This window comes from Myotis myotis, unplaced genomic scaffold, assembly GCF_014108235.1.
Source record: "Myotis myotis isolate mMyoMyo1 unplaced genomic scaffold, mMyoMyo1.p scaffold_m19_p_6, whole genome shotgun sequence".
Classification (NCBI taxonomy): Eukaryota; Metazoa; Chordata; class Mammalia; order Chiroptera; family Vespertilionidae; genus Myotis; species Myotis myotis.
In genome coordinates this window covers 93,800,437-93,825,719 of record NW_023416368.1, presented here as the reverse complement: position 1 = coordinate 93,825,719, position 25,283 = coordinate 93,800,437, and the positions used below count along the sequence as shown (strand labels likewise).

The 25,283-nt window shown below is 49.5% G+C and overlaps 1 protein-coding gene across 3 annotated transcripts in view; it reads right to left on the bottom strand.

The window, feature by feature from the left end:
• The window catches only part of DPYSL2 (dihydropyrimidinase like 2), a 103,913-nt gene that overhangs the window by 23,651 nt on the left and 54,979 nt on the right, over positions 1-25,283 (bottom strand). For all 3 annotated transcript variants that reach the window (XM_036313824.1, XM_036313825.1, XM_036313826.1), the window contains 4 exons: positions 9,136-9,300; positions 5,961-6,022; positions 5,391-5,471; positions 4,760-4,828 (listed from right to left, as the gene is read on the bottom strand). In XM_036313824.1, coding sequence (XP_036169717.1) covers positions 4,760-4,828; positions 5,391-5,471; positions 5,961-6,022; positions 9,136-9,300 — 377 coding nt within the window. The remainder of the gene's footprint in view (positions 1-4,759; positions 4,829-5,390; positions 5,472-5,960; positions 6,023-9,135; positions 9,301-25,283) is intronic.

The window sequence follows — 25,283 nt, the reverse complement described above, 5'->3', positions numbered from 1 at the left end:
CCCCAGGACACAGTGTCAGCACACACAGCAGTGTTAATACACACACCATCCACAGGACACAGTGTTAATACACACACCAGCCCCAGGACACAGTGTCAGTACACACGACAGTGTTCATACCCACACCAGCCCCAGGACACAGTGTCAGCACACACAGCAGTGTTAATACACACACCAGCCCCAGGACACAGTGTCAGCACACACAGCAGTGTTCATACCCACACCAGCCCCAGGACACAGTGTCAGCACACACAGCAGTGTTAATACACACACCAGCCCCAGGACACAGTGTCAGTACACACAGCAGTGTTAATACACACACCATCCACAGGACACAGTGTCAGTACACACAGCAGTGTTCATACCCACACCATCCCCAGGACACAGTGTCAGCACACACAGCAGTGTTAATACACACACCAGCCCAGGACACAGTGTCAGTACACACAGCAGTGTTCATACCCACACCATCCCCAGGACACAGTGTCAGCACACACAGCAGTGTTAATACACACACCAGCCCCAGGACACAGTGTCAGCACACAGAGCAGTGTTCATACACACACCAGCCCCAGGACACAGTGTCAGTACACACAGCAGTGTTAATACACACACCAGCCCCAGGACACAGTGTCAGCACACACAACAGTGTTAATACACACACCAGCCCCAGGACACAGTGTCAGTACACACAACAGTGTTCATACACACACCATCCACAGGACACAGTGTCAGTACACACAGCAGTGTTAATACACACACCAGCCCCAGGACACAGTGTCAGTACACACAGCAGTGTTAATACACACACCATCCCCAGGACACAGTGTCAGTACACACATCAGTGTTAATACACACACCAGCCCCAGGACACAGTGTCAGTACACACAGCAGTGTTAATACACACACCATCCCCAGGACACAGTGTCAGTACACACAGCAGTGTTAATACACACACCAGCCCCAGGACACAGTGTCAGTACACACAGCAGTGTTAATACACACACCAGCCCCAGGACACAGTGTCAGCACACACAACAGTGTTAATACACACACCATCCACAGGACACACAGGTCACAGGTCAGTACACACAACAGGGTTCATACACACACCAGCCCCAGGGCACACAGGTCACAGGTCAGTACACACAACAGGGTTCATACACACACCAGCCCCAGGACACACAGGTCAGTGCCAGCATGCCCTTCATGGCTCAGTCCCCAGCCATCTGCGTAGCCCACAAGGCCGTTAGAAAGTTCCTTTCAGTAAGCAATTCTTCATCACCCTCACCTCCGAGCCCCACTCTCTTCCCAGAGCCAGTCTTTCCCTCTTCCTCCCTCTCACAGGGGTCACGTTCTCCTTCATCTCGCTGCCCCCACGGGCTGCAGTCCTACTCCGTGCTGGGACATCTTTGATGGATACTAGATTTCTGCATTCTCTGCGTCTCCCTTCCGATCTTCTCCGCTGCAAATGGCCAGCCGTGCTGGCAGCCTCCCTGGGTGGCAGGGAGAGCAGCAGAGGCAGGGACCGCTCTGGGCGTCCAGCGCGGGTCACGGACTTGTGGAGCGACATTCTCGTAGGCTCTGAACCGCTATGTCCGATGGATGGGCAGCATCGCCCCAGCTGAACTGTGCATGAAGCTCAGTCCCCTCAGAATGGCTCCACATTTTACCGCTCGTGTAGGGCTTAATGCACAACAGACCCCTGGCGACAAACTGAAAATTGCCACCAGTAGCGGAGGGAGAAGGCGTGGGATGTGCTGGCAGCTGTCCTTAGGGAGCACGAGTCCTGGGCCTGGCAGAGGGCAGGGCCTCTGAACCCGCTGAGAAGAGCAGGCAGAAGAAAGCCCCCAACAGCAGCCCCTCGGGAGATGAGAGGTCACCCCAAGGAACCAAGAGCTCCCCATGTCGGAGCGTTCTGCCAGCCCCCAAAAAAGCCTTCGCGCCCCACTGCTGTGGACTCTGAAACACTCAAAGCAGCAGCTGCTACAAGAGATGTCTCCGTGCCAACCAGGACAATGGCCTTGATTTTGTGGTCAAAATGGCAACCGGAACAGCGCTCCTCCCGTAGCTCCGGCCTGTCCAGGGAACCTAGGGCGGGCTTTGCGTTCTGATTGGGGTTTGCAGGGATCTGGGGACGCAGAGAAGACAGCAGGGAGAAGGGGAAGCAAGCCCCACCAAGACTCTCAATTTAAACAAGCACAGGGCTCCCAGAACAGCCTCCTGGAACAGGGAGAGCAGCGTGCTCTCTCAGGGCCAGCACCTTCCTGCCACCTGCACAGGTAGTTGGGACGGGGTGAGAGCAGCTCTGCAGCCAGCCAGTGGGATGGGGGTGAGAGGAAACTGTGTAACTAAGCCCAGCCCAGGAGTCACCACCTGGTGACAAGGGCCATTGGCTCGAGGCTGAGCTGGGGCTCCGCAGGCACGGCTGGGGGTTGGTGCAGAGCAGGAGGGTGTTGCTGGGGAGCAGACAGACACTGCGTCTTCCGCTCTCTGACGCGGGGCAGCCACAACATCCCACCACCGTGGTGTCTTTATATGAGAGACACGTAGCTCACAAAGGCTCTGCCGCACATAAGCAGTGGAATACGAATGGGTTCCCTGGATAGCGCTGTGCAGTCTGCATGAATGGCGCCCCTGCAGTTGTGTGAAGGAGGGTCTTTGTGTCTCTCACAGAACCACCACCAAACGTGAACTGTTACAACGGGGTCTGGTGCCTCTGGGGACCCAGTAAATGCTGTCTCTGATGGGGCTTCTGAGGGAAAGAAAGCACTACGAGAGCCATGCCCTCCCATGCCTCTCCTGGGCCTTGCAGCTCAGAGACCTCGCCCCAAACTGTGTAGGACCGAATGCAGGCCCAACCAATCTAAGGAGGATGGAGCTGAGGGCCACCGTGGCCTATGCCAGCCTTCCCTCCCCAACAGGTTTATCCCAGGAAATTTGATTACAATGGTCACCGAGGCCAGCTGTGAAAAGAAAACAAAGCCATGGACAGGAATCTTCAGGGTATCTATGCAAGTGAGATCTTCTCTACGCATGTGTGTATATGTGTGTAAATGTGCCTATGTATTTTGTAACGTGTCAATGTGTATGTACATGTGTACAAGAGTGTGCATGTGTACATGTGTGCACTTGTATCTGAACATGTGTATGTGTGCATGCTTGTGCATAAAACCAGCCTAGCCTCAGGTGCTCTTAGCATCAGCTACTGAGATGGTCTCAGCTACTGTCTCCCTCTCTCCTCCCGAATCCTGTCCACCAGCCAGTCACGGCACGGGGTTCCCGCAGCTAATATAGGGGCCTAAAGAGGTCACCTGCAGCCTCTCTCACCCTCGTGACGGCTCCGACTCACGCCTTCAGCTTTCAGCACACCTGGGCAGGTTGGATGGTTAGGAAAGGCCCTCTGTCCCACGGCCTGGAGAGGAGCATACAATACTGAAAATTCCACAGCTTCCGCCTTCATGTGGGGAGGAAAATGTCCTCAGTGCTGAAGGTGTCCTGGTGTGTCTGTGACTATGTCCGTCTCTACCTGTCTGTGTGTGATTCTGTGTCTGTGTGTGTATCTGTGTGTGTGTCTGTATCTATGTGTGTGCCTTTGTGTGTGACTGTGAGTTTGCAGTAGGAAGGGCAAAATAAGGAAGTAGAAGCACTCACATTCTAAGTGGCTTCCACCTTCACCTTTTCTGCCTTACATCCTTTCTGCCTTTCCAGCCTCACTCCTTCCCCACGCCTGAGAGAAAAAGGCTGTGGATGCCGTGCCGCCTCCCCCCCACACACACCAGCACCTTTGATTCAGCCCTTGAGAATCCCTTTTCATTCTGGAGGGGCACCCAGGGGCCCTCACGTGCACACCCCCCATACTCAGCGGGAACACCCCAGTTCTAAAGTTCTGAGATTTGGGGGCCCTGCTCCCATTCATACTCCTCTTGTCAAGCTTCTCTCCAGCTGTTTCTGGAGGTAAAAACCAAATTTATGCCAAGATCCATTTTCCTGATGATTTTATCTGCCTTTATCTGCACCCATTCCTTTTCCATCTAATTTCCAGTAAAGAGGAAGTCTGTTCATTTCCAGGAGACTCCCCAGAACTCCCTTTGCTCAGAGCCAGGTCCTCAAACACCTGACCTTGAAGCTTTCATTAAGGAGCCAACTCCTGAGAAGGACTGAAAGGCCACACATTCTACTTTAGAGAAACCGATTCTCCATCACATACGGGACGATGTGGGCACCCCACCCCCGGTAACTTACCAGCCTCACCATCCAAGTCAGCAGCTCTCAGCCTTGGTGCCAGCGGGGCCCCTGCTCTTCATTTCCCTCCCCTACTTTGAAAAATTCGGCCTACCCACCCTGCTGGTCACCCTGGGCAGACTTGCCATGGGAAACACACAGCTCTCTTATGCTTTGGATACTTAGAGGAGCTTTAGATCCCCGTGACTAATGCTTGGTGACTGGTGAGATTCCAGAGGCCCCAAGATCTGAACCACGAAACCCAGATTGCAGGACGCTGATTAAAAGCTTTGTGTCCCCCCAGAAAGGGCTGGAGAATCCGAGCGGAGAAAGGCGTCTTCAGGCTAAACAAGCCACACTGCTCTACGCCTCGGCTCAGTCTCCCCTGCACTTTGCCTGAGTGGACACGCGGGTAACCTGAGACGTCCACGGCCAAAACAGCCTCGCAGAAGCCCCAGCTGTGCAGGCAGGAGGTGTGCCGGCTCTGGCAGCCCAGGGACACGCAGGACCTCCACTGCATTCAGCAGGTGCTCACCTCCTCAGGCCGGCTCAGCACGTGTCCCTCGGGGCCCGTGATGCCCAGGTCCAGGATCCGCTGCTGCTCCTGCAATGTTTAAAGAAAGCCAGGCCATCAGGGATTGCTGTGTGTGTCCACGTGCACGTGTGTGTCTCTGTGTGGGACTGCAGGTGGCTCTGACTGCTAGGGGCCTGGGCAGTTACCCAGGCAAGATGTAAAAATGGCGCTGCTGACCACCTGGCCCTCATGCCAAGACCCCATGAAGAGAAAGGCTCACTACCCGATTCCCAGTCCTGCCTGAGCTATGACAGGCCAATCGCAGCCTCCCGAATGCACACAGCTGCTCCCTGGGATGGTAAGGGTAAAATGTCTGCACGTGGGGGTCCAGGGCCACCCCACACAGACAGCTGCATCCCAGCACCGAGAGAATCCCGTGTCTGTGGAAAGGGAGCAGGCTGTGTGTCCTACGGAACACACCACGAGGCGCCCGTGGCACGCGCTGCGTGAGGCGAGCACAGCACCCAGGATGGCTCCATCAGGTCCCCTGCTTCTCCTCCTGGGGCTGAGCTACAGATATCATCGCTTCTCAAGCCCGCCTCTCGCCCTGCGGCTCATGCAGAAAGAAATGATGGGGAGGAAGGCACAGTACCTCTGCAATGATGTCGCCGTTCTCTGCGTGGACTTGGGCGATGGCACCAATGTCCCGGATCACGCTCAGGACTTCATAGATCTGAGGAGGGAGTTGGGGTCAGAGACAGGGACCTCCAGCTTCCTGTTCACCAGCACAACCCTGTCCCCGACGGCCACAGGGGCCAGAAATGGCACCCATTTCCTTGGGGCTTCTACAAGCTGGTGTTTTTACAGACCCAGAGGGCCATGCTTCTGGCCCGCGTGGGACAGAGCAGAACCTCCAGTAATTAGCAGAGGCAGAGTAACCGAACAGGATGTGAACTGGGAGTAAGAAGCTCAGAGGAGACGCCAGGCTCTGCGCACACCCTCAGCCACGCGGCCCCTCGGCATGCTGACTGCAGAGCCGGGTAGAACACCAGTCCTGGTTCACAGCCTCCCTAAAGGTGAAGTGAGAGCCAGGACTTGATCCACCAGCCATTTCCCCTGAAGCTAAGGGATGTGCATACACTCGAGGCAGCTTTCAAGACCACAGCCGTGGCCAAATGTACCGAATGCCAGTGATCTGCTCAGGAAAGCCCACGTTTCTTACCTGGGAATCCGTCAGCTGGAAGCGATCTTTGAAAGCCATGTACACGAGGAAGGAATTTACCCCTGGAGGACAGACAAAAGAGACAGACAAAATGCATAACTGTAACAGGCCACCCAAATAATCCGGAAGGGAACAAAAAAGTTACGATATTATGTGTATGTGTATATATGCAGTGTAGGCAAAAGTAGGTTCACAGTGGTGGGTATGGAAAAAGACATACAGGATATGATTATTACATTATCACAATAGCTTGTTAGCTGTGTGTATGCTGTACTCACAACTGGAAACCTACTTTTGCCCCCCACCCCCACATCATGCAGAGAGAAAGAGAGACAGATGGAGACACAGAGAGAATGATAATGCAAATGAGGCAAAATATAAACAACTGGTAAATCTGGGAATAAGGTGGGAAAGTTCTTTTTAGTATTCTTACAATTTTCCTCTAAGTTTAAAACTCTACCAAAATTAACAGTTGCTGTTATTTGTACACCCATACACACACAGCAGCAGTATTCCAATACCAACGAGTGAAGCAACCCAAGTGTCCCCTGACAGGTGAATGGATAAACACAACGTGGCACGGCCATCTAATGGACTATTACTCAGGCTCAAGCGGGATCGTAAGAAGCTAGGACAACTCCTTGGCGAGTAAAGTGGGGACACGACACACAGCTGAACAAACTGGCCGAGCAATTCCGAGCAGGTACAGAAGGTCACTTTCTAAAGACAACACCTAGGTCTTAGTTGTATGTCAGCTCCAGGCCCAGAAAAGCAGCAAAACCAGGTGGGTGACACCAGGACCAGCTGCAATGACTATTGACCCCTGTCCTGGCACTGGCCAACCAGTGGAGGCCAGGACAGAGCACACCTGGAAAAGCTGATGAATATTTTATTGAGATCTTCCCCTAAGATCTGCCCTAAACCCTCAAAACAAAGGAGCCAGCCCGCCCTCTGGGAGTATCTTCCTCCTCCACCTCTCCCACAGGCGTGCATCTCCTAAACTCTAAGAGTCCCCAAGAGATTTTCGACCAGGGGAGCAATGGGCAGTGGCAGCTCATCCCAGGGTAACCCCCTGAACCTGTCCCCAAGGCCCCCTTTCCTGTGACTGCAGTGAGCTGATTGCAACCCCACCTCAGCTCATTTCTTCCTGTAACATTTTTAGAGAATCGAAGCAGCCCCGCATAGGCTCCCTCCTGTTGCTTCTTCTGTTCTAAACCTTTCCTTGTTCCACTGTCCCCAGAGATAACAAACATACTCTCACAATCACCTGGAGTCCTGTTGTGAAATCTTTTTTGCACCAAGTCAAGAACCCACACACTACCAGCGCCTGGGGCAGACCCAGTCTGAGCCGGTCCCTTTTCCGGTACCATTCTGACATATGCCACAAACATGGGTCAGCCCTGAGGGTATTATACTCAATGAAATAAGCCAGTCACAAAAGGACAAATACTGCAGGATTCCACTTACATGTCAAATTCACAGAGACAGGAAGTAGAATGGCAGAAAATGGGGGTTGCCAAGGGCTGGCGGGAGGGAGAATGGGGAATTATTGTTTAATGAGGACAGAATTTCCATTTGGAAAGGTGAAAAGTTCCAGGGGAGGGTAGTGGGGATGGCTGCTCAACAATGTAAATGTACTTAATGCCACAAACAGTACATTTACCATGGTTAAGGTGGTAAATTTTATGTTATGCTGTGTTTTACCGCAATTAAAAGTTAATAAGTTTTCCCAACTTTTGTGACTTTAACAAGGCAATGAAATAGAAGACCTTATTGATGAAGATCTATAATAGAAGTCTTTTCTGTGGTAAACAGACTGCCCTCCATGCTGACTTTAAGAAAAGGTCCTTGAGTGTGACAAGCATATGTTGCAGTTCTCATCCTGGTATTTTAGAGTTCTTGCCTCCCTAGTGCAAGAACAAATATCCCTGCCCAGATGGTAAACAACTGTATTGACAACCTCATAGCCTTGGAGCTTAACCCAGGGGTGCTGGCGACAGTGCTGTGAGCTGCCTAAATTCAAGGCTCAGGACATCTCAGCCCTCCTCTGTTGCCAGGAAACAGTTGTTATGGTAACTCTCTTGGTTGAGTTAGACTGGATTCATTTCTAAGTATCAAAAGTTAAATCTTGGCATTTTCAAAAGTGAGAAAGATCAAGGGTTAGCTACTTCCTTTTATGCTGGGCCTTCATGGTAGAAAGAATCTTAGGATATCTAGTACAAAACCCTCCTGTGAGAGTCTTTTTTTTTTTTTTTTTTTTATTGAAATTCAGAAAATTTAAGTGATTTGCCCAAGGTCACACAGCTAATTTGTGGAAGAGCAAAGCAATAAACCCAAGATTCTAGATTTCCATTTCGAGCTTCTTCTACCATATCTCTGGATATCTACCATATCTATGTCTAGCAGTTTCCCTCCTGCCATTTTCTTCACAGCTCATGGAACTTCTGGGCTTAGAAATCTCCTAACCCGAAAGCAATAGGTTCTTCCCCAACAGTTAAGATCCAATGAGGCCTGCATGTGACCCAGGAGTCGAATCTAGTCTACAGCCAAGTTTAAGGGGTCCCTGTAGGACTATATAATTTGGCAACACCACCCAAAACCCCAAGCTTCCTCTGGTAACAGGGTCCCAGGGGCATTTTGAGGTAGTCAAGATCCCTCCAGCCGCCCTGGACAGCTTTCAGAACCCAATCCTTGGAATCCTGCTCCCCAAAATAGTCTTAGGGATCAACAGACCCCTCGGGTTGTCCCACGGCCTCCTCACCCTCCAGTCTGTCCTGGTTCTTCCGGATTTGCAGGAAGAAGCTGTTCAAGTCCTCTACCCCAGGTCCCAGGCACTCTCCTGCGACTGCCCAGAATCCTCACTGGCTCATCACTCTCGTAGCCTCAACTCCCCAACCTGGCTTGGGCACATGGTTCCCTCAAACCAATAAGATGCAAGCAGTTGTTACATAAGAGCAGGTCCCTGGAATAAGGCTCAGGTTCTCATATCAATGAAAGCTTCTTTGGCTGCCCTGGGTTTGGCTACCTCCAATCAGCATGAGCTGCAGCCAAAGCCCTGTCTTCTCAGAGGCACGGGTGAGGCCCAAAAGGGATCTATTAAGTACCATTCACAGAGCTTGTCTCCACAGGGCTGTGCCAGTTCATGACCTGAGGGTGCCGGGTCAACACAACCTACCATGATCCTTCACCAGGGCCTCCATCTCCTCTTGGATGCCCTTGTGCCACTCGGTGATGTCCACGTGCAGAGAGTAGTCACAGCAGGACTTGCTATCGGCCCATTCCCTCCACTGGTCGAAGGCAGCCAGCAGGCTTGTCCCAGGCTCTGGCACGACATGGTCAACTAGAAAAGAACAGATATTTGTCATCATCAACAAAAGCCTCCAGGGCCACAGGCCAACAGCTGTTTTCCCATTTCAACCCTGAACAAGCCTTCTTGGTTTCAAAGTCGAGATGGTGATCTCTACAATCAGCTTCTAAGAATCCACTTAAACCAGCTGACTACCCAAGAGGGAGAAAGCAGAAACTTGGCATGGCATGGTCAGTCCAGTGAAACCACGCATGAACTGCCCAGATCTGATTTCCCAGCTCAAAGCCCCTGAAAGGACACACCTTGGGCACATTTCTTGGACAATGAGTCATTATGGACAATGGCAGTGTCAAATGGCCAGCCCGAGCTGCCAAACCCTTCCTTGTGTTAATAGCTGCTTGTGAGACGCCCCCACCAGACAGCAAGGAACTTGAAGTTGCTGGACCCCAGCCACACAGACAGAGCCTTTTAAAAGATCCCCAGCATATCCACTCTCTCATCACCACTCGTATTTCTGCAGCATAATACCACTCTGCAAATTAAGGGAGAGCTTTCATCATAAGAGTTCAAAGTGTTTTAAAACTGTGGTCATTGTTATATTATTATTGAGCTCGGCTGATATGGAGACAGAGGACTCTGGAGTCAAGCTGACCTGAGGTTTTGGGTAAGCTACTTAACCTCCACTACCCCAGGTTTCTGTGCGGGTTTAAAATAGGGGTATTGCGTACCATACACATTTGCCGTGAAGATTAATTGAGACAGCGCATCAACCTTAAGTCACTCCCCTATTTAAATCTGCCAATGGCTTCCCTCTTGCTCAGCGGTTCTCAATCTGTGGGTCGCTACCCCTTTGGGGGTCGAACGACCCTTTCACAGGGGTCGCCTAAGACCATCAGAAATCACATACATAATTACATATTGTTTTTGTGATTGATCACTATGCTTTAATTATGTTCAATTTGTAACAATGAAATTGGGGGTCACCACAACATGAGGAACTGTATTAAAGGGTCGTGGCATTAGGAAGATTGAGAACTACTGCTCTTGCTCTTCAGATAAAGACTAAAATCCCCAATGCGGTCTGCATGCTCCTGCCCAGCTCGGCCCATGACTGCCTCCCCCACATCGTCTTGGAGCATCGCCCCTTCCCACACTGTTCTCACTTCCTAAAATATCAGCTGCTCCCTTCTGCCATGGGGCCCTTGCATATGTTGTTTCCTAGGTGCTGGAGAGCTTTCACCCAGTTAACACGGCAACGGGAAGTTTACCAGATCTATTATTCCTCATCTTCCACACAGACACACTAAATTTCAAAATGAAATGACTTGTCCAAGGTCAAATCAAACTTGTGCAGCAAAGAAGATAAAGCCCAGGACTCTTGACACCCTGAAGCAATGAATCATTCTTCTAAATAAAATATCAGATTTTCTACACCCAGGTAAGCAGTTCTCAGCTAAGAAAATGCCAGCCCAAGCAATGCTAGTGAGCTCAGATTTCTGAAATGGATCAAATCTTGCAGATGCTGCTAAATTGGAATCAACTGAGCTTGGCTCTGTACGTCTCAAAATGTGGGCAGGCGGGGGCGGGCTGGAGGGGGTCAATGGTGGGAAAAGGGGGACAAAGGTAATACTTTCAACCATAAAGAACTAGAAAAATAATGTGGGCATCTAAGCTGAATTTTCTTTTGACAATATTTACTTTCTATAAGTAGTAGTATATGCAATTAAATGGGTACATACATAGCTGGTACTATAATACAATGATATCTAATGAAAGCAATGAGGATGTGTGTACTTCTAATACAATCGTTCCATCTGTAAAATGCTAACAGAAACCCTGACAAAACAATTCCAGTATCTGTTCTTGTGTTTCCCTGCTTGGTAAGGAGGGCGGTAAGCAGTTTGGACAGAATCTCCCTAGTCACGCCCCACACCCCTGGCTTGATCTCTATCCCTCCTCCAAATCACTCTTCCTAAGCAGCCAGAAGGCTCCTAAACCTTTCATCAGGTCCTATCACTCCCTGATTAAATCCTTCAGAAACTGGCCACCATCTTCAGAGTAAATATTCAAGCTCTTCCCTGGGCCCTGTGCATCCAGTCCCGGCTCATCCCTCCACCCCCACCCCTCCATTCTGTCTGCCACCTGCCCCCGCTCTCCACCATCAGGCCACCCCAGCTGTTTTTTAGCCCCTGACCAGTCCAACCCCTCCCAAGCTCCAGGCCTTTGCGCAAGCAGTACTCTCTCCGGAAATCCATTCCCTTGCTCTTTAGTCAGGCATCTCCTCCTCCTCATGGGACTAAATGTCACCATCCCAGGACTGCATCCCATTTGCAGTTTCCATAATTTACTATCTCACTGCCCGCACGAGGTTCTACACGCATCACAGCAGGGAATACGTGCTTGGATACAGTAAGTGCTCAACAAATGTTTTCAGCAAATGAAGGACTGTTCCCCCCGACCCTGCAAGACCAGGTCAAACACAGAAGGAAGTGTTCTCCTGGGAACACATCCAGATTTTCCTGTGCAACCTCAAGAGTGTGTACGAACATCCTCAAATTCCAGGGTATATGAAAGCTTATTGAGAGCTTATTAAAGCACAGGTCCCTGGCCATCACCCCAGGGTTCCAGGTTCTGTGGGTCTGGGCTGGGACCTGAGAATGTGCATCTTTAATAAGCTCCCTGGGAGCTAACGAGTCTGCCTCCTCCCACCTGAACATCACTAAGGGGAGGTGGTTTCCCATTTACTTCTGCACCTCTATCCACTGTGCCCGTTTTACTGCACACAGCAGCATTATCCCTTACAAACACAGCGCGGTTCCCTGGCTGTCATACTGTGGCTTCCCTCCGTGTCCACAAACACTCCTGTAGTTGTGAACCCCTGAAAACTCAGGACAGATAAAGCTGAGGGCCTCAGAGGAATAAACACATTTCCTCCGGAGCTCATGACACTCAAGAAACGTGTCCACAAAAAGCTCCCACATGTTTTCCCACAGTTCTCCTTCCGTAGAAGCTCTCCCGGGAAGAGCTGGCCCAGGAACGGGCAGAAGGTCATGCTCACTTCCGGAGGGAGCAGATTCCCATTGCCTTCCCTCTGGTGACTTCTAGGCTATCTGTCCCCATGAGCGCGGCTTCTGCCTTGCAGCTGACTCCTCCCACTCCTGTAAGACGCGAGGGAAAGCTCGCCCGCCCAGCCTCCTGCCCCCCATCGCCCACCCAGCCCCCAGCAGTGAACAGAACACGGACCTGGGTTCAATGGGCCCGAGTTCAATTCGGGTTCTTGCTGCAGCACTCTCCTGCTGCACACGTCGTCTCTGGGAACTCTATTTCTCCGTATATAAAGCAAGGGCATGCAGCCACCTGGTGTGCAGGGCGGCAAGAAGTAAAAGCACCTGGCAAAGAGCTGCCACCATTTTCATGCCCCGGGTGAGCAATGGGAAACACCACAGAGGTGTCGGCAGCGAGCCCGTGAATCGGGTTTATGAGGGAGCCATCAACCTGCCCCAGGACCATGGCCTGAATTCAGGCGTGACAACCAGTGTGCAGAAGTACTTTTATCTAGAAGACACCAGCTATTTCCAAAGGACTGTGATTACTTCTCTTAAAACTGTCAAAAGACCCTAAATTTCTAACAGCTTTATTGAGATATAACTCCCACACTAAACAATTCACCCATTTACACGGAACCATTCGATGGTGTTCAGTCTAGTCACAGAATTGTGCAACCATCACCACCATCTATTTGTAGAGCATCACCCACAAAAGGGGAATTACCCAAAGAGGAAGCTCCGACCCATGAGCAGTCCTCTCTGGGCCCTCCTGGCACTGCCAGTCCCGGCTGCAGGCAACCACTGATTTGCTTTCTGACTATAGATTTGCCTGTTCAGGAAATTTCATACAAATGGAATCACACAAGATGTGGTCTTTTGTGTCTGGCTCCCCACACTTAGCATCAAGTTTTCAAGATCTATCCATGTTGTAGCGTGTGTCAGCATTTCATTCCTTTCTATTGCCTTGAGTGGTCCTGGAATCCTATTTTCTGTTTACTGGATATTGCAAGGTGTTAGACACGGAGCAAACAGGCTGCTCCCCTGGAATTTGTGGCATTTAAAGGACCCTGGCTTCTTACAACTTTTGTTTTGAGGTAATTGTAGACACACATGCAGTTGTAGGAAATGATACTGTGAGATCCTCAGACCCTGCACCCAGGGTCCCCCAGGGGTAACATCCTGCCCGACTTTAGAACAATATCACAACAAGGAGATCGACAAGACCCTACGTTTTTAAAAGGCCAGCAAAGCAGTTGGTATATCTGGTCAGCTCTCAAGGGGCCCTTTTTATTTAAAACATAGATGCTAAAAAGTCATCACCACTGTCCCTGTTGTGGGATAGCAGCGGCTGAGTGGGAACGTCTACTATGGGGTTAAGTATGTGGGGCAGAAAGAGGGGGGGGACTCCCTCCCACTAGGCCCCCACCCCCACGGCTCTGAAGCCTCACACAGTCACACACAGGGCTGTTCTAGGAACTCCTGTAAGTCAGCACACACACCTCCCTCGCTCCCTGGGCATTCACTTCGTCAGAAGCGCCCACGTCCTGTCTCCCTTTCCAGAATCATCACTGCCTCATTCTGTAGTCCCCCACTTACCAGCAGCCTCTCCCCTTTCATCTTAGATAAATGAACAGATCTGAATTCAGAGCAAACCATCAAGGAGATGGCAACACACACCACCGATGGCTTATCTGTGGCCCTCCCGCCCTGGCATCTATTCAGCAAAATGCCAGTGACCCATTCAACAGGGAAGGGCTTTGTTGGTGTGAGATAAGAGCCCTGGGGAGCCTGGCCTGCCAGTTGGGATAACATGGTTTTGTTCTGGAAAAAGGCAGGAAAGGAAGAGAAAGCACCTGTCCCTGGGAATATGCAGAGAACCTGCAGGTGAGTTCAGATGTGCGAGTGTCTGGCCAGTTCTGCCACTTACTCATTGTGTGGCTTTGGACAAGATGTTCAACCTCAGTGGCTTTCAGACTCCTCATCTGTAAAAGGGGGCTAATACTAGTACCTCGCCCACAGGATTCCAGCGAGGTGAAATGAGTTAGTAAGGGAGCTACTTAGGAGAGTGTTCAACACACACCAGCCCGAAGGCACAGTCACACCCTTTATGCGGGAGCCGCCATGCATGCACCTGCATGAAGGAAGCATCCAGGTGCCACTACAGCACAGGCTGGCGGGGATCGCTCCTGCCTGGCGCAAACACAGCTGACCCTTGAGCAACACGGGTTTGAACTGCGCACGTCCACTTATACATGGATTTTTTCATCGAACACAAAGTATTTTCTCTTCCTTATGATCATCTTAACATTTTCTTTTCTTTAGCTTCATTGTAAGAATTACATTATATAAGACATATAATATGCAAAATGTGTGTTAATCAACTGTTTAAGTTACTTCCAATCAACATGAGGTTATTAGTAGTTAAGTTCTGGGGGAGTCCAAAGTTATCCTTGGATTTTTTTACTACAAGGGGGGTCAGCACCCCTAACCTCTGCGTTGTTCAGAGTCGACTGTATATTGCTTCTCCCACAGCACAGAGGAGCGCTTCCCAAAGAGCTGGACTATCCAGAACGTTTGTGCCCGATTTTCTCATCTACAGCATGACTGAATGTTCATGGTGCCGGCGAAGCCCTGGGAGCACAGCCATCCCATCCAGACGCACTGTGGCCGCTTTAAAACCCCAGCCCTGCTCAACCAATAGATGTCTGTCTCTGTCTCTCTCTTTCTCCTCATCCCTCCCTTCCGTTCTCTCTAGAAATCAATGGGGGGAATGGAAGAGGGAAGCCAGTCCTCCTGAAGGCTGGCGAGGGGCCTGTCTGCCTTAGGGTAACACTAGCCGAAGAAAGAGTGGCCAACTTTAACCTAAAGGTAATTCGTATACTTTCCAAGATGGGAATGATGCTCAAAATAATTAACGTGTATCGAACACTTCCTATGTGTCTGGTGCTTTCCCGTGCATCTCCCATGGTTTATCTCCTTTCCTCTTTAGACCCGTCTCCTGATGTCAGAGCCAGGGTTGGCCCCAGTTTTCAGTTGAAGCAGCTGGGGGATGTGAGATGAAGTAACCTGCTCACGTTACTTAAAGCACACCCGGCAGAGAGCCTGACAGACAGAAGCTGTGCAACATTCCCACCACCCGTGCCCCGGCCAAGGCAGGCCCTGCGGGAACTGGGGAAGGTGGTCCCTAATGTGTCCTTAGCCGGTGCCGCCGCTGGGGCAGAGGTGGGCTGTGGCTGCAGAGCCCCTTCTCTTACCACCTGCTCTAGAGAGCAGGGAGGGGCGCTGAGTAGCGAAATGCAGCCTCATCCCTTTACTGTTTATAATTACAGCAAGTGGTTCAACAATTCAATAAACAGAGAGGAAAACCGTGCAATTAGCCTAATTGTCCAGGCATAGCAACACGTGCTTCTAACTGCTCAAACCTGGAGGCACTTGAGTAATCGCTTATTTCTCCTTCCCAAACGTTCTCTAATGTAATCTTGCTTTTAAGACAAACGATATATTCATGTAAACCAAGTAGAGCCGAAAGCAACTGTTCCGCCTCCAGCAATCGCTGCTGGAATCATTAAGCCAGAATCTGGCAGGAACAGGGCTGAGGCAAGGCCCAGTAAAATGTGTATAAACCAAACAAACAAACAAACGCTTAGGTGGTCTGATGAGCAGCCAGCCAGCTTTGGAGGAAAAAAAGCGGTAAAAGATATAAGCCATGCCCTTAAAATATTTAAAATCTAGTTGGGGAAAATACATTAAAAGGTAACATAGGAAGTGATTCTGCTTGATCCTTGGACTCTGCCCTCTTCCCAGCCGATCCTTCCTCCCAAGGCCTAGGAGGAGCTGAATGCTGTCAATGCCCCAAGTTCTTGCCTCCCATTTGCCTCTTTAATTTTTTTTTCTTTTATTGATTTCAGAGAGGAGGGGAGAAGGAGAGAGCGATAGAAACATCAATGATGAGAGAGAATCATTGATCGGCTGCCTCCTGCACACCCCCTATTGGGGATCGAGCCCGCAACCCAAGCACGTGCCCTTGACTGGAATCGAACCAGGGACCCTTCAGTCTGCAGGCCGAGGCTCTATCCACTGAGCCAAACCAGCTAGGGCTCCCATTGCCTCTTGGCCCACTACAGCCTTGCCCCACAATGTGCTCCTGGTTCATCCCATCCTTGTCCCGCACCCCCGACCACCTTCCACAGCCAGGGGGTGACCCCGCCGCATCACGGCCTCTCCCGCCCACACAGCCTCTGAAATCTGCTCCACCTCGCTGAGTGCTCCCTGGCTTCTCTCCCCTCGACAACACCTCCCCCCCATTTTCAATGCCGGTGTCCCCTGGAGCTCTGTCCAACCTCCTTAGCTTCCACTCACAGTTCTAACATTTACGCAAAAGGTGCTGAGCTGGGGATCTGAACCGTGGAACAGTAGGTCCTCGTATGGCTGGCCCAGCTGGGGCTCCTTTCTGCCTACTCTTGCCTCACCTTCTCTCATTCCTCCAGCCCAGCCGTGGGCAAACTACGGCCTGCGGGCCGGATCCAGCCTGTTTGAAATGAGTAAAACTAAAAATAAAAAAGACCGTACCCTTTTATGTAATGATGTTTACTTTGAATTTATATTAGTTCACACAAACACTCCATCCATGCTTTTGTTCCGGCCCTCCGGTCCAGTTTAAGAACCCATTGTGGCCCTCGAGTCAAAAAGTTTGCCCACCCCTGCTCCAGCCATATCCTCTCTCTTCCCTCCTAATCTCTTCCCCATTCCTCTCTGCTTCCCGCACTCTTCCTCAATGCGTCTTGGGCTCAACACTCATCAGCTGCTGGGTTTGGGGACTGGAGCCCTCTTCAATCTCAGGCAAATCTCTGTGATAAGCAGCTGGAAGCAGGTGGGTCCCACTGGCTGCAGCACCTGTCAGGGTTGGTTCCTGCCGCATGAAGGAAGCTGCCCATCCAGAAGCTGGGCCCGGACACCTGGGGCTGCCCACACCTGCAGCCCATGCCCCCTGCCCACCTGACTCCCTGGGCCTGCTGGAACAAGGTTCCCCATTTGCTGCTGGCAGAAGACTCTGGGGCTCCGGAAGCCAGGGCCAGAGACTGAGGATGGGAAAGGACAGGTGGGGACAAGCAGAGAGAAGACTTCGAACCCAGTGCTATTTCTGATCTGAAGGTGACCTTGGAAAGCCATCTTCAGCTCTTCATTCCATTTTCACAATTTAGTACAGGCATAACCAGAGCTCCCCCTTTAGGAAAATATATCCACCCACCCGGAAGTATTTTTCAGTCAGAATGGAATGATTGATTGAACCTTGTTGTAATTTCACATCACTGTTTGCATTTATTTGAGAGCAAGAGACAGCAACAATATCAACCTCACATCGGTATAGCTTTTTAGGGGGGCCATAAAGGGCTATCACGTGCCTTAACTTACCTCATTTGCTGCTTAAACTAGGTAGCCAGCAATGCTCCTGTCACAGATGAGGAAACCGGGGCCTCGAGACTCGCCTGAAATCATGCACGCACTCACCAACAGCTGAACCAAACCTGCCTTGTTTAAGCCTTTCCTAGCCACCATCTTCTTGACTCACCTCCACCTTCCACACCTAAGCCTTTTCCTATCCTCAAAAACATGCAGGATCACTTAAGTGAACAGCTAATGAACTTTACCCAGTGGACAGAAGGGGAACAGCCAATGAGAGTCAATGAAAGTTAATTTGGGACACCAGATACAGAGCTTGTCAAAATGTCAGCAGCTCATAAAACCCTTTTCTTTGAGGCTTGGGGAAGCTTGCACATGGCCGGCTTGCATGCAAGATCAAAGGCCAGGCTAATGAAATCTGTGTGTGGTGATGAAGGGTCGTTTATAATGTGTAAATCCTAAGAGTGACAAACCAAACACCGAGCAGAAAGAAATCCTCCCCTTGACTCATCAAAAACAGCCGTGGAGAGACAGGAAGAGCAGAGCCCATCTGTAAGCAGCGTGGGGTCGACCTTCCCAGGGAGGGGCCCACCAGTCAAGGGTGGGCATAGGGAGGGAGGGCATGGAGAGGGTGGATCTGGAGAGGGAGGGCATGGGGAGGGAGGGCATGGGGAGGTTAGGCCTGGGGAGGGTGGGCCTGGGGAGGGTGGGCCTGGGGAAGGAGGGCATGGGAGGGTGGGCATGGGGAGGTTAGGCCTGGGGAGGGAGGGCATGGGAGGGTGGGCATGGGGAGGGAGGGCCCAAATTGACCCACTTCGCCAGAACCAGCTTTACATGAAAACCAGCCTCCCAGGCAGGACCTGGTATTTATTGGCTCTCCGCTCTGCTGAGGATGGATGGGCATGGACATCCTCAGGAGAGGTTCCATCACACCTCCAGTGGCAAGAGCACTGTTAAACCGCCGGGAGTGCTTAGAGGACTTCAATTGTCTGTGCACAATGATGTGCTAACTGCGCATGAGTCGTACTTACTGATAAACGGTGTCCCAAAATTCACGCAAGAAGTAATTTTGATAGAAAACACAGGTTTATAATTAAAAATTATAAATTTTTTATTGATTCATAAAGTATACAGTATAGGGTTATGTAAGGAATAGCATATTGGGTAAATGGCCTCCACAGCTTTGCTGGCACTTACGCACTCTTTTGTTATTGCCTGAGCAGCTGCATTTTCGAAGAAGAATGGTCCGATGATGCCTCCAGCCCAAAATCCGCACCAAACAATGACACGTTGTGGATGCATTTGTTTCTCAACAATCACTCGTGGATTTTCTGAACCCAAAATGTGACAATTTTGTCAATTAACCAAGCCATCAAGATGAAAATGAGCCTCATCAAAATTCAGCCACATTTATGCAAAACAGTCATGGAACATTTCAACAAAAGAGTGCGTATGTGCCAGAAAAGCCGTGGAGGTCATTTACCTGATATGCTATTCCATACATAACCCTATACTGAATACTTTATGAATCAATAAAAAATTTACAATTTTTAATTATAAACCTGTGTTTTCTATCAAAATTACTTCTTGCGTGAATTTTGGGACACCCTTTAGAAGCAAGCCTGGCAGACTCTACTTGAAGAGGTGGTTTAGTGGCTAGAGTCAGGTTCACACCCAGGGACCCTAAAAACTGCTCTGTCTTTTTGCTGATGAGGAATCTGATTCCCAAGTAAGTTTCAAGAGTTGCAAAAAGACACAGAATGAGATGTGGCATTATCAGAATTAATCCAAGGTCTGAATCCCAAATCTGTACTATTTCCTTTAATTTTATTATTTTTTAAATCTTTATTGGTAAAGGTATTACATATGTCCCCTTTTTCCCCCCATTGACCTCCTCTAGCCCACCCCAGACCCCCGCCCAGGCCCTCACCACTCTATTGTCTGTGTCCATGGCTTGTGCATATATGCCTACAAGTTCTTTGGTTGATCCCCTCCCTCTGCCCACCCTATCCTGCCTTCCCTCTGAGGTTCGACAGTCTGTTCCATGATTCTCTGTCTCTATTTTGTTCTTCAGTTTATTTTTTTCATTAGATTCCACATATGAGTGAGATCATGTGATACCTATCTTTCTCTGACTGGCTTATTTTGTTTAGCATAATGCTCTCCAGGCCCATCCATGCTATTGCAAATGACAAGAGTTCTTTCTGTTTTACAGCTGCATAGTATTCCATTGTGTAGATGTACCACAGCATTGTCATCCACTCTTCTGCTGATGGGCACTTGGGCTGTTTCCAAATCTTAGCTAATATTACCTATAATCCTGTCATCCTACCAATAACTATTAATCTTCCATATTTATCATGTGCATATTTTTATGTGGATGTAATCACAGGGCATACTCACTTTTAATTGTGGCTTTTTTGTTAAGACCACGTTGTCTTAGAGTCTTCATAATTCAATTTTTATATAAGATATTCTTAGGGAAATCTATTATAACTTTCTTAACCATTACCCGACGTTGAACCTATAGGCTACTTCCTATTTTACTCTGTTATACAAAATGTTCTTATGAACATCATCACACAAATAACTTCCCCCGTTTTAACTGGATTTCTTTGGAGCAGATCCTAGAATGGGATTCCAGGATGAGCTATGGCTCTTAATACAGATGATCACGTTGTATCCAAGTGTCACCACTTCATGCTGCTCCCAGCAACGCACTGGGATGTCACCCCGGCCACTGCTGCTATTTTTATTTTATTTGCTTACTATTTAAGGGGTTAGAAAACAAAGCCCTGCCCGGCCAGCATAGCTCAGTGGTTGAGCGTCAACCTATAAACTAGGAGGTCACGGTTCAATTCCAGGTATGGGCACGTAACAGGGCTGTGGGCTCGATTCCCAGCGTGGTGCATGAGGCAGCCAGCCGATCAATGATTCTCTCTCATCATTGATGTTTCCATCTCTCTCTCTCTCTCTCCCTCTCCCTTCCTCTCTGAAATCAATAAAAATGTATTTTAAAACACACACAAAAAAACAAAGCCCTTTCACTGGACTAGGCTATCTCTGTTTCAGATAAATGGCCACCTTCCAAGACCAAATAGGGGACTGAGTAAGCCTCGAGACATCAGATCCATAGCTATACAAAGAAGCTACTGACGATTAAGCAGAAACATGATTAAATGGCTGCATCCAACATTTCAGTTCTAACCCTGCTCATCAGCTTTCTCCCGGCTTTGTCCACTGGAGCCTTAAGATGACTCCTACCGAGGCCACCTTGTTAGGTGGACAAGATGTAGGCAAGGTAGGACCGACGTGTAGAGCCCAGGCCCCCGGGCCCCAGGCGTAGAGAGAGACTCTGCACTGTGTCTCAGTTCTATGTATATTCACTTAAGAGGAAGTGCCCACCGGCCAGTGTGCCTCAGTGGGTAGGAGGCTGACTGGAGAGTGTGTGTGTGTGCATGTATGTGTGTACATGTATATGCAGGCACATGTGTGTGCCTGTGCACATGTGTATATGCATGTGTGCACGTGTGTGTGCCTGTGAGTGCAATAGGAGTGAAGGTGAGCTCATGCTCTACCTCCTGTGGCTGCAAGCTGCTTTAAGGAAATGGAGTCTGCCATATAATCAAGTTCAGATTGAACCAAGTACAGAAGGACCACAGGGAAATAAGGAGCAACAGGGAACAACCAATCGGGACTCCACATGGGGCCAGGTCAGACTCAGCTCTGCGAGCTCCGCCTGGAAAGGGGGCAGCAGCTGGCTGTGCAGGACCAACACAAGGCAGCTGGGAAACATGTGAGCAATGACACTTCCTCTGTTTGTCTCGGCTTTTGGTTGCCCGGGACTACGAGCCCACAGATTCGGTGCAGGCCTGCCAAAAGCAAGAGGTTACAGGGCTGTGTGGAATATCACACAAACATAAGTCACCCCACAGGCTTTCCCGTGCAAAGACTGTCTCGCTCGTTTTCCTTCCTGACGGTTCCTTGTTGGGAAGGGAATCCGGTGATAAACTCAAGGGCTTGCAGCTTCCTCATTAGAGACTGACAGAAACATATGTACTTACATCCATAACGTGTAGAACTATGTCAAAACTGTTCCAGCCAAAGCCCCAAGGTCATTATCAACAACAGGAAGAACAAGGAACAAATAAATGAAACAGGGTCGTGTTTCCATTCCTACTGAAGTAGATAAACAAACCCTATGACCCGATGACAATAACCCTTCTGTGGAAACACGGACTGAAATAGAAGGGATGATGTTTACCTACTATATTTCAGGACATCGTCTATGGACACACACCAATCCTATAACAAAGAGCGCCTAGTTCAGGTGGCCTGCTGGGGCTAACGCTGCCCAGCCTGGTTCTGTCAGCTCCACCTACTGCAGCCAATTCATCCGCCAACTCCCGCATCGTAGACAGGTCCTGCCAGACCACCTCAGCCTATTTCGACCAGCCCAGCCCAACCAGCTTGGACCAACCCTGCCCGGCCCACAGTGTCCCTCCGCCTGATGCTTCTAGGCCTGTGCCCTACAAAACGTCAACTTGCACTTCTTTCCAGAAGGAGCCGGTATGCACTGCTGTGGACGAGCCCCAGACCCCGCCCAAGCCTCAAAACCAGTATCTATCTACTCAAAGATTTTGCCTGTCAACAAATTCCATGGAGGAAACCCAGTGTTTCTGGGCCAGTAATTTCAGCGCCATCACAAACGAGCAGAGGCCAGAGGAGGAGGCCTAGAAGAGGAAGGCTCAACTAGAGTGGGAGAATGCTGCCAAATACAGCTCTTTGGGAAAAGTGCAATACCTCATTGAGGGGGAAAAAGAAATGGAAATTTCTCGATACTATGGCTACGCACAATAAGAGATGCTAGGAGTGTTGGTGCCACTCTGGATACCTACTGTTTTCCCATAGACAGATATAAATTTTTCTATTCTGATATAGCTTAAATCTTAATAAAATTGAATAAATAAATGTAATAGAATTAGTAGGTGAATAATAAAAAAGCCTTTTGAGTTTTGTGGGGGTTTTTTTTTGGGGGGGGGGGGGAGAGAACTAACATGTACACAGGACTCGCCAGCCACCCTTGTACGGGAATGGCTCTGGCTCTTAAATGCCCTGCTCAGGATTTGCATGGACGTACGGAAGACAGCGGCTACCGGATTGGAGCTCCACCCAGAAGCAGAAGCATGAGGAGCCTGGTCCCTGTTCTGTTTATTCCCACGTTAACAATTCTCCTTGCATAGCCTCCAAGTAAAGCTGCGCAGGAAAGGAAGAGCTGGTGAAGTCATTGTTGACGGGAATCCATCTAGAGCCAACATAACTGGAGCCTGGACCGAATTCAAAACCACAGCACAGCATCGCCGGAGCCTGAACCACGGCCCGGGCACCGCACGCGCCCCCACCTCAGCTGAGGCCTAACTGCTCGCTGGGGCACTCTTCACCCCAGAGGATTAAAGAGCCAGAGCCAACGCGTCTGGACAAGAGGATGAAGCCCGACCAGGGACCAGCTGCTCAGGGAGCCTTGGTTTACTCTCCGACTGTGTGGACAGTTGAAGAGTTCAGGTCCCTGCAAGCACCAGCCGCACCACTGGACATAAATTCAAGGGCTTCCTCACATTATGTTCTCTTCCTTCCCTGGAATGACAGGGGTAAGAAATAGTAACCCAGATGCAAAGGAGTGCTCTACAGGGACTTTTTATAAAATTCCTTTTAGTGCAAAAATACTTAAATGCCAACAAAAAACCTTGGAAACCCAGAAAGAATTCAATTTTTCATTATTCCATCACCCAAAGAAAAGTACTTTTAATATATTGATGTGTGTCTAACCAATCTTTTTCCTACCCACTTACTCATACACATATATATTCTTTACAAAAGTAGTAACATAATTTTATAGTGTGTAAATTATACATCACTAACGCTTTTAAAAAGTATATTATCAAACTGGACATAGTGATCCTGGCCTGCTTTCTTCCATCATATATTGGAAATATGTTCATATTAATATTTTCCACTGTGGTTTTAAATGACTATACACTAATTTGTCCTAGAGATGGCCAAAATTTACTTAACCAATCACCTATTTTGGTCATCTAAGTTGTTCCTAATTTTTTTCTCATCATAAATAATACCATGATGAACATCCTTAGAACTAAATGTTTGCACATTGATTATTCTGCATCAAGGGGTATGAAAATTTTTTGCTTAGAAACTTTTAAAGCTCTTTTAGACATTATTTTACTACCCTCCTGAAAGGCCACACCAGTGTAAATAGCTACCAGCAGTTTATGCACGTCCATTTCACTACAACCTAGCCAACACCTGTAGTATCATTCCTTTTAATATTTAAAAATTTAGTAGACAAAAACTTAGATCACTGTTATTTTAATTTGTATTTCTTTTACTACACATTAAATATTTTTTTCATAAGTTTAATAGAATTATTTCTTCATACCCTTTACTTTTGATTAAGCGTTCATACTTTTATCAAAATGTTATGATTTCATATTTTATTTTTTTTAATATATTTTTATTTCAGAGAGGAAGAAAGAGGGAGAGAGAAACATGAATGATGAGAAAATCGTTGATCAGCTGCCTCCTGCACGTCCCACACTGTGGATCAAGCCAGCAACCAGGGCATGTGCCCTGATTGGGAATTAAACCCTGACCTCCTGGTTCATAGGCTGATACTCAACCACTGAGCCACACCAGCTGGGCTGATTTCATATTTTCCGTGCATCAGTTCTACTTCCAGTAGCCTGTAAGTCCCCTGAGGACTGGGGCCATGTCGGCAGTTCTAACGCTAGACCAGTACCTCACACGTGGCCTAGCAAACGTCAGCTGAGTGGACAAATGAAGGGATGAATGAACAGGCTTTTCTTAGCAGGGGAAACCACAGTGCTGACGAGCTGGGTTTAAACAGCAATAGGTGTGATGGCCGCAGGAGTGCCCACATCCTTTCTCCTCGCCGTCACCTCCATCAGCCGCAGCAACGCGCTCAGCCGTCAGCGCCCTCAGCTCTCAGGCCTAGCAGGTGCCACCACTGAATTTGTTACATCAGGAACATCCAGAAAGCAGGATGGAGTCACCTCCAAGCGCATGGACCGAAACCACGCTCCCACCTGGTGCCCCGGTGACAGAGGCCCAGCAACGTGCCCAGCAGGACAAGCACCAGCCAGGGGGCCAGATGACCAGGGTTTCCTGCCTCATTTGGCCTCATTATTAGTTGGGTGGCCTTGGGCAAGTCACTTAGCCTTTCCATCCTGCAGTTTCCTCATGGGAAGTGGGGGATGTTTCCGGCCCTATCTATTTTATAGGGAGGCCCCAGGAGAGAGCTATAAATGCAGTCTTCTTACTCTGGGCCATGAAGTGGGGCAAGGCCACCGGAAGCAGGAAGACTGGCCTGGGAGATCCCCGCACTGGCCGAGCTGCGCCGCGCCTGGCAGGCTGCAGGCAGTGGGCTGGGGCAGAAGAGGGGCACGGAGCAAAGAGGCTGCAGGCCTCTGCCAACTTCCCTCCCTGACCCAGGCCATCTACCTGTGCTCCCTGCGAGAAAGCAGAGCAAAGGGT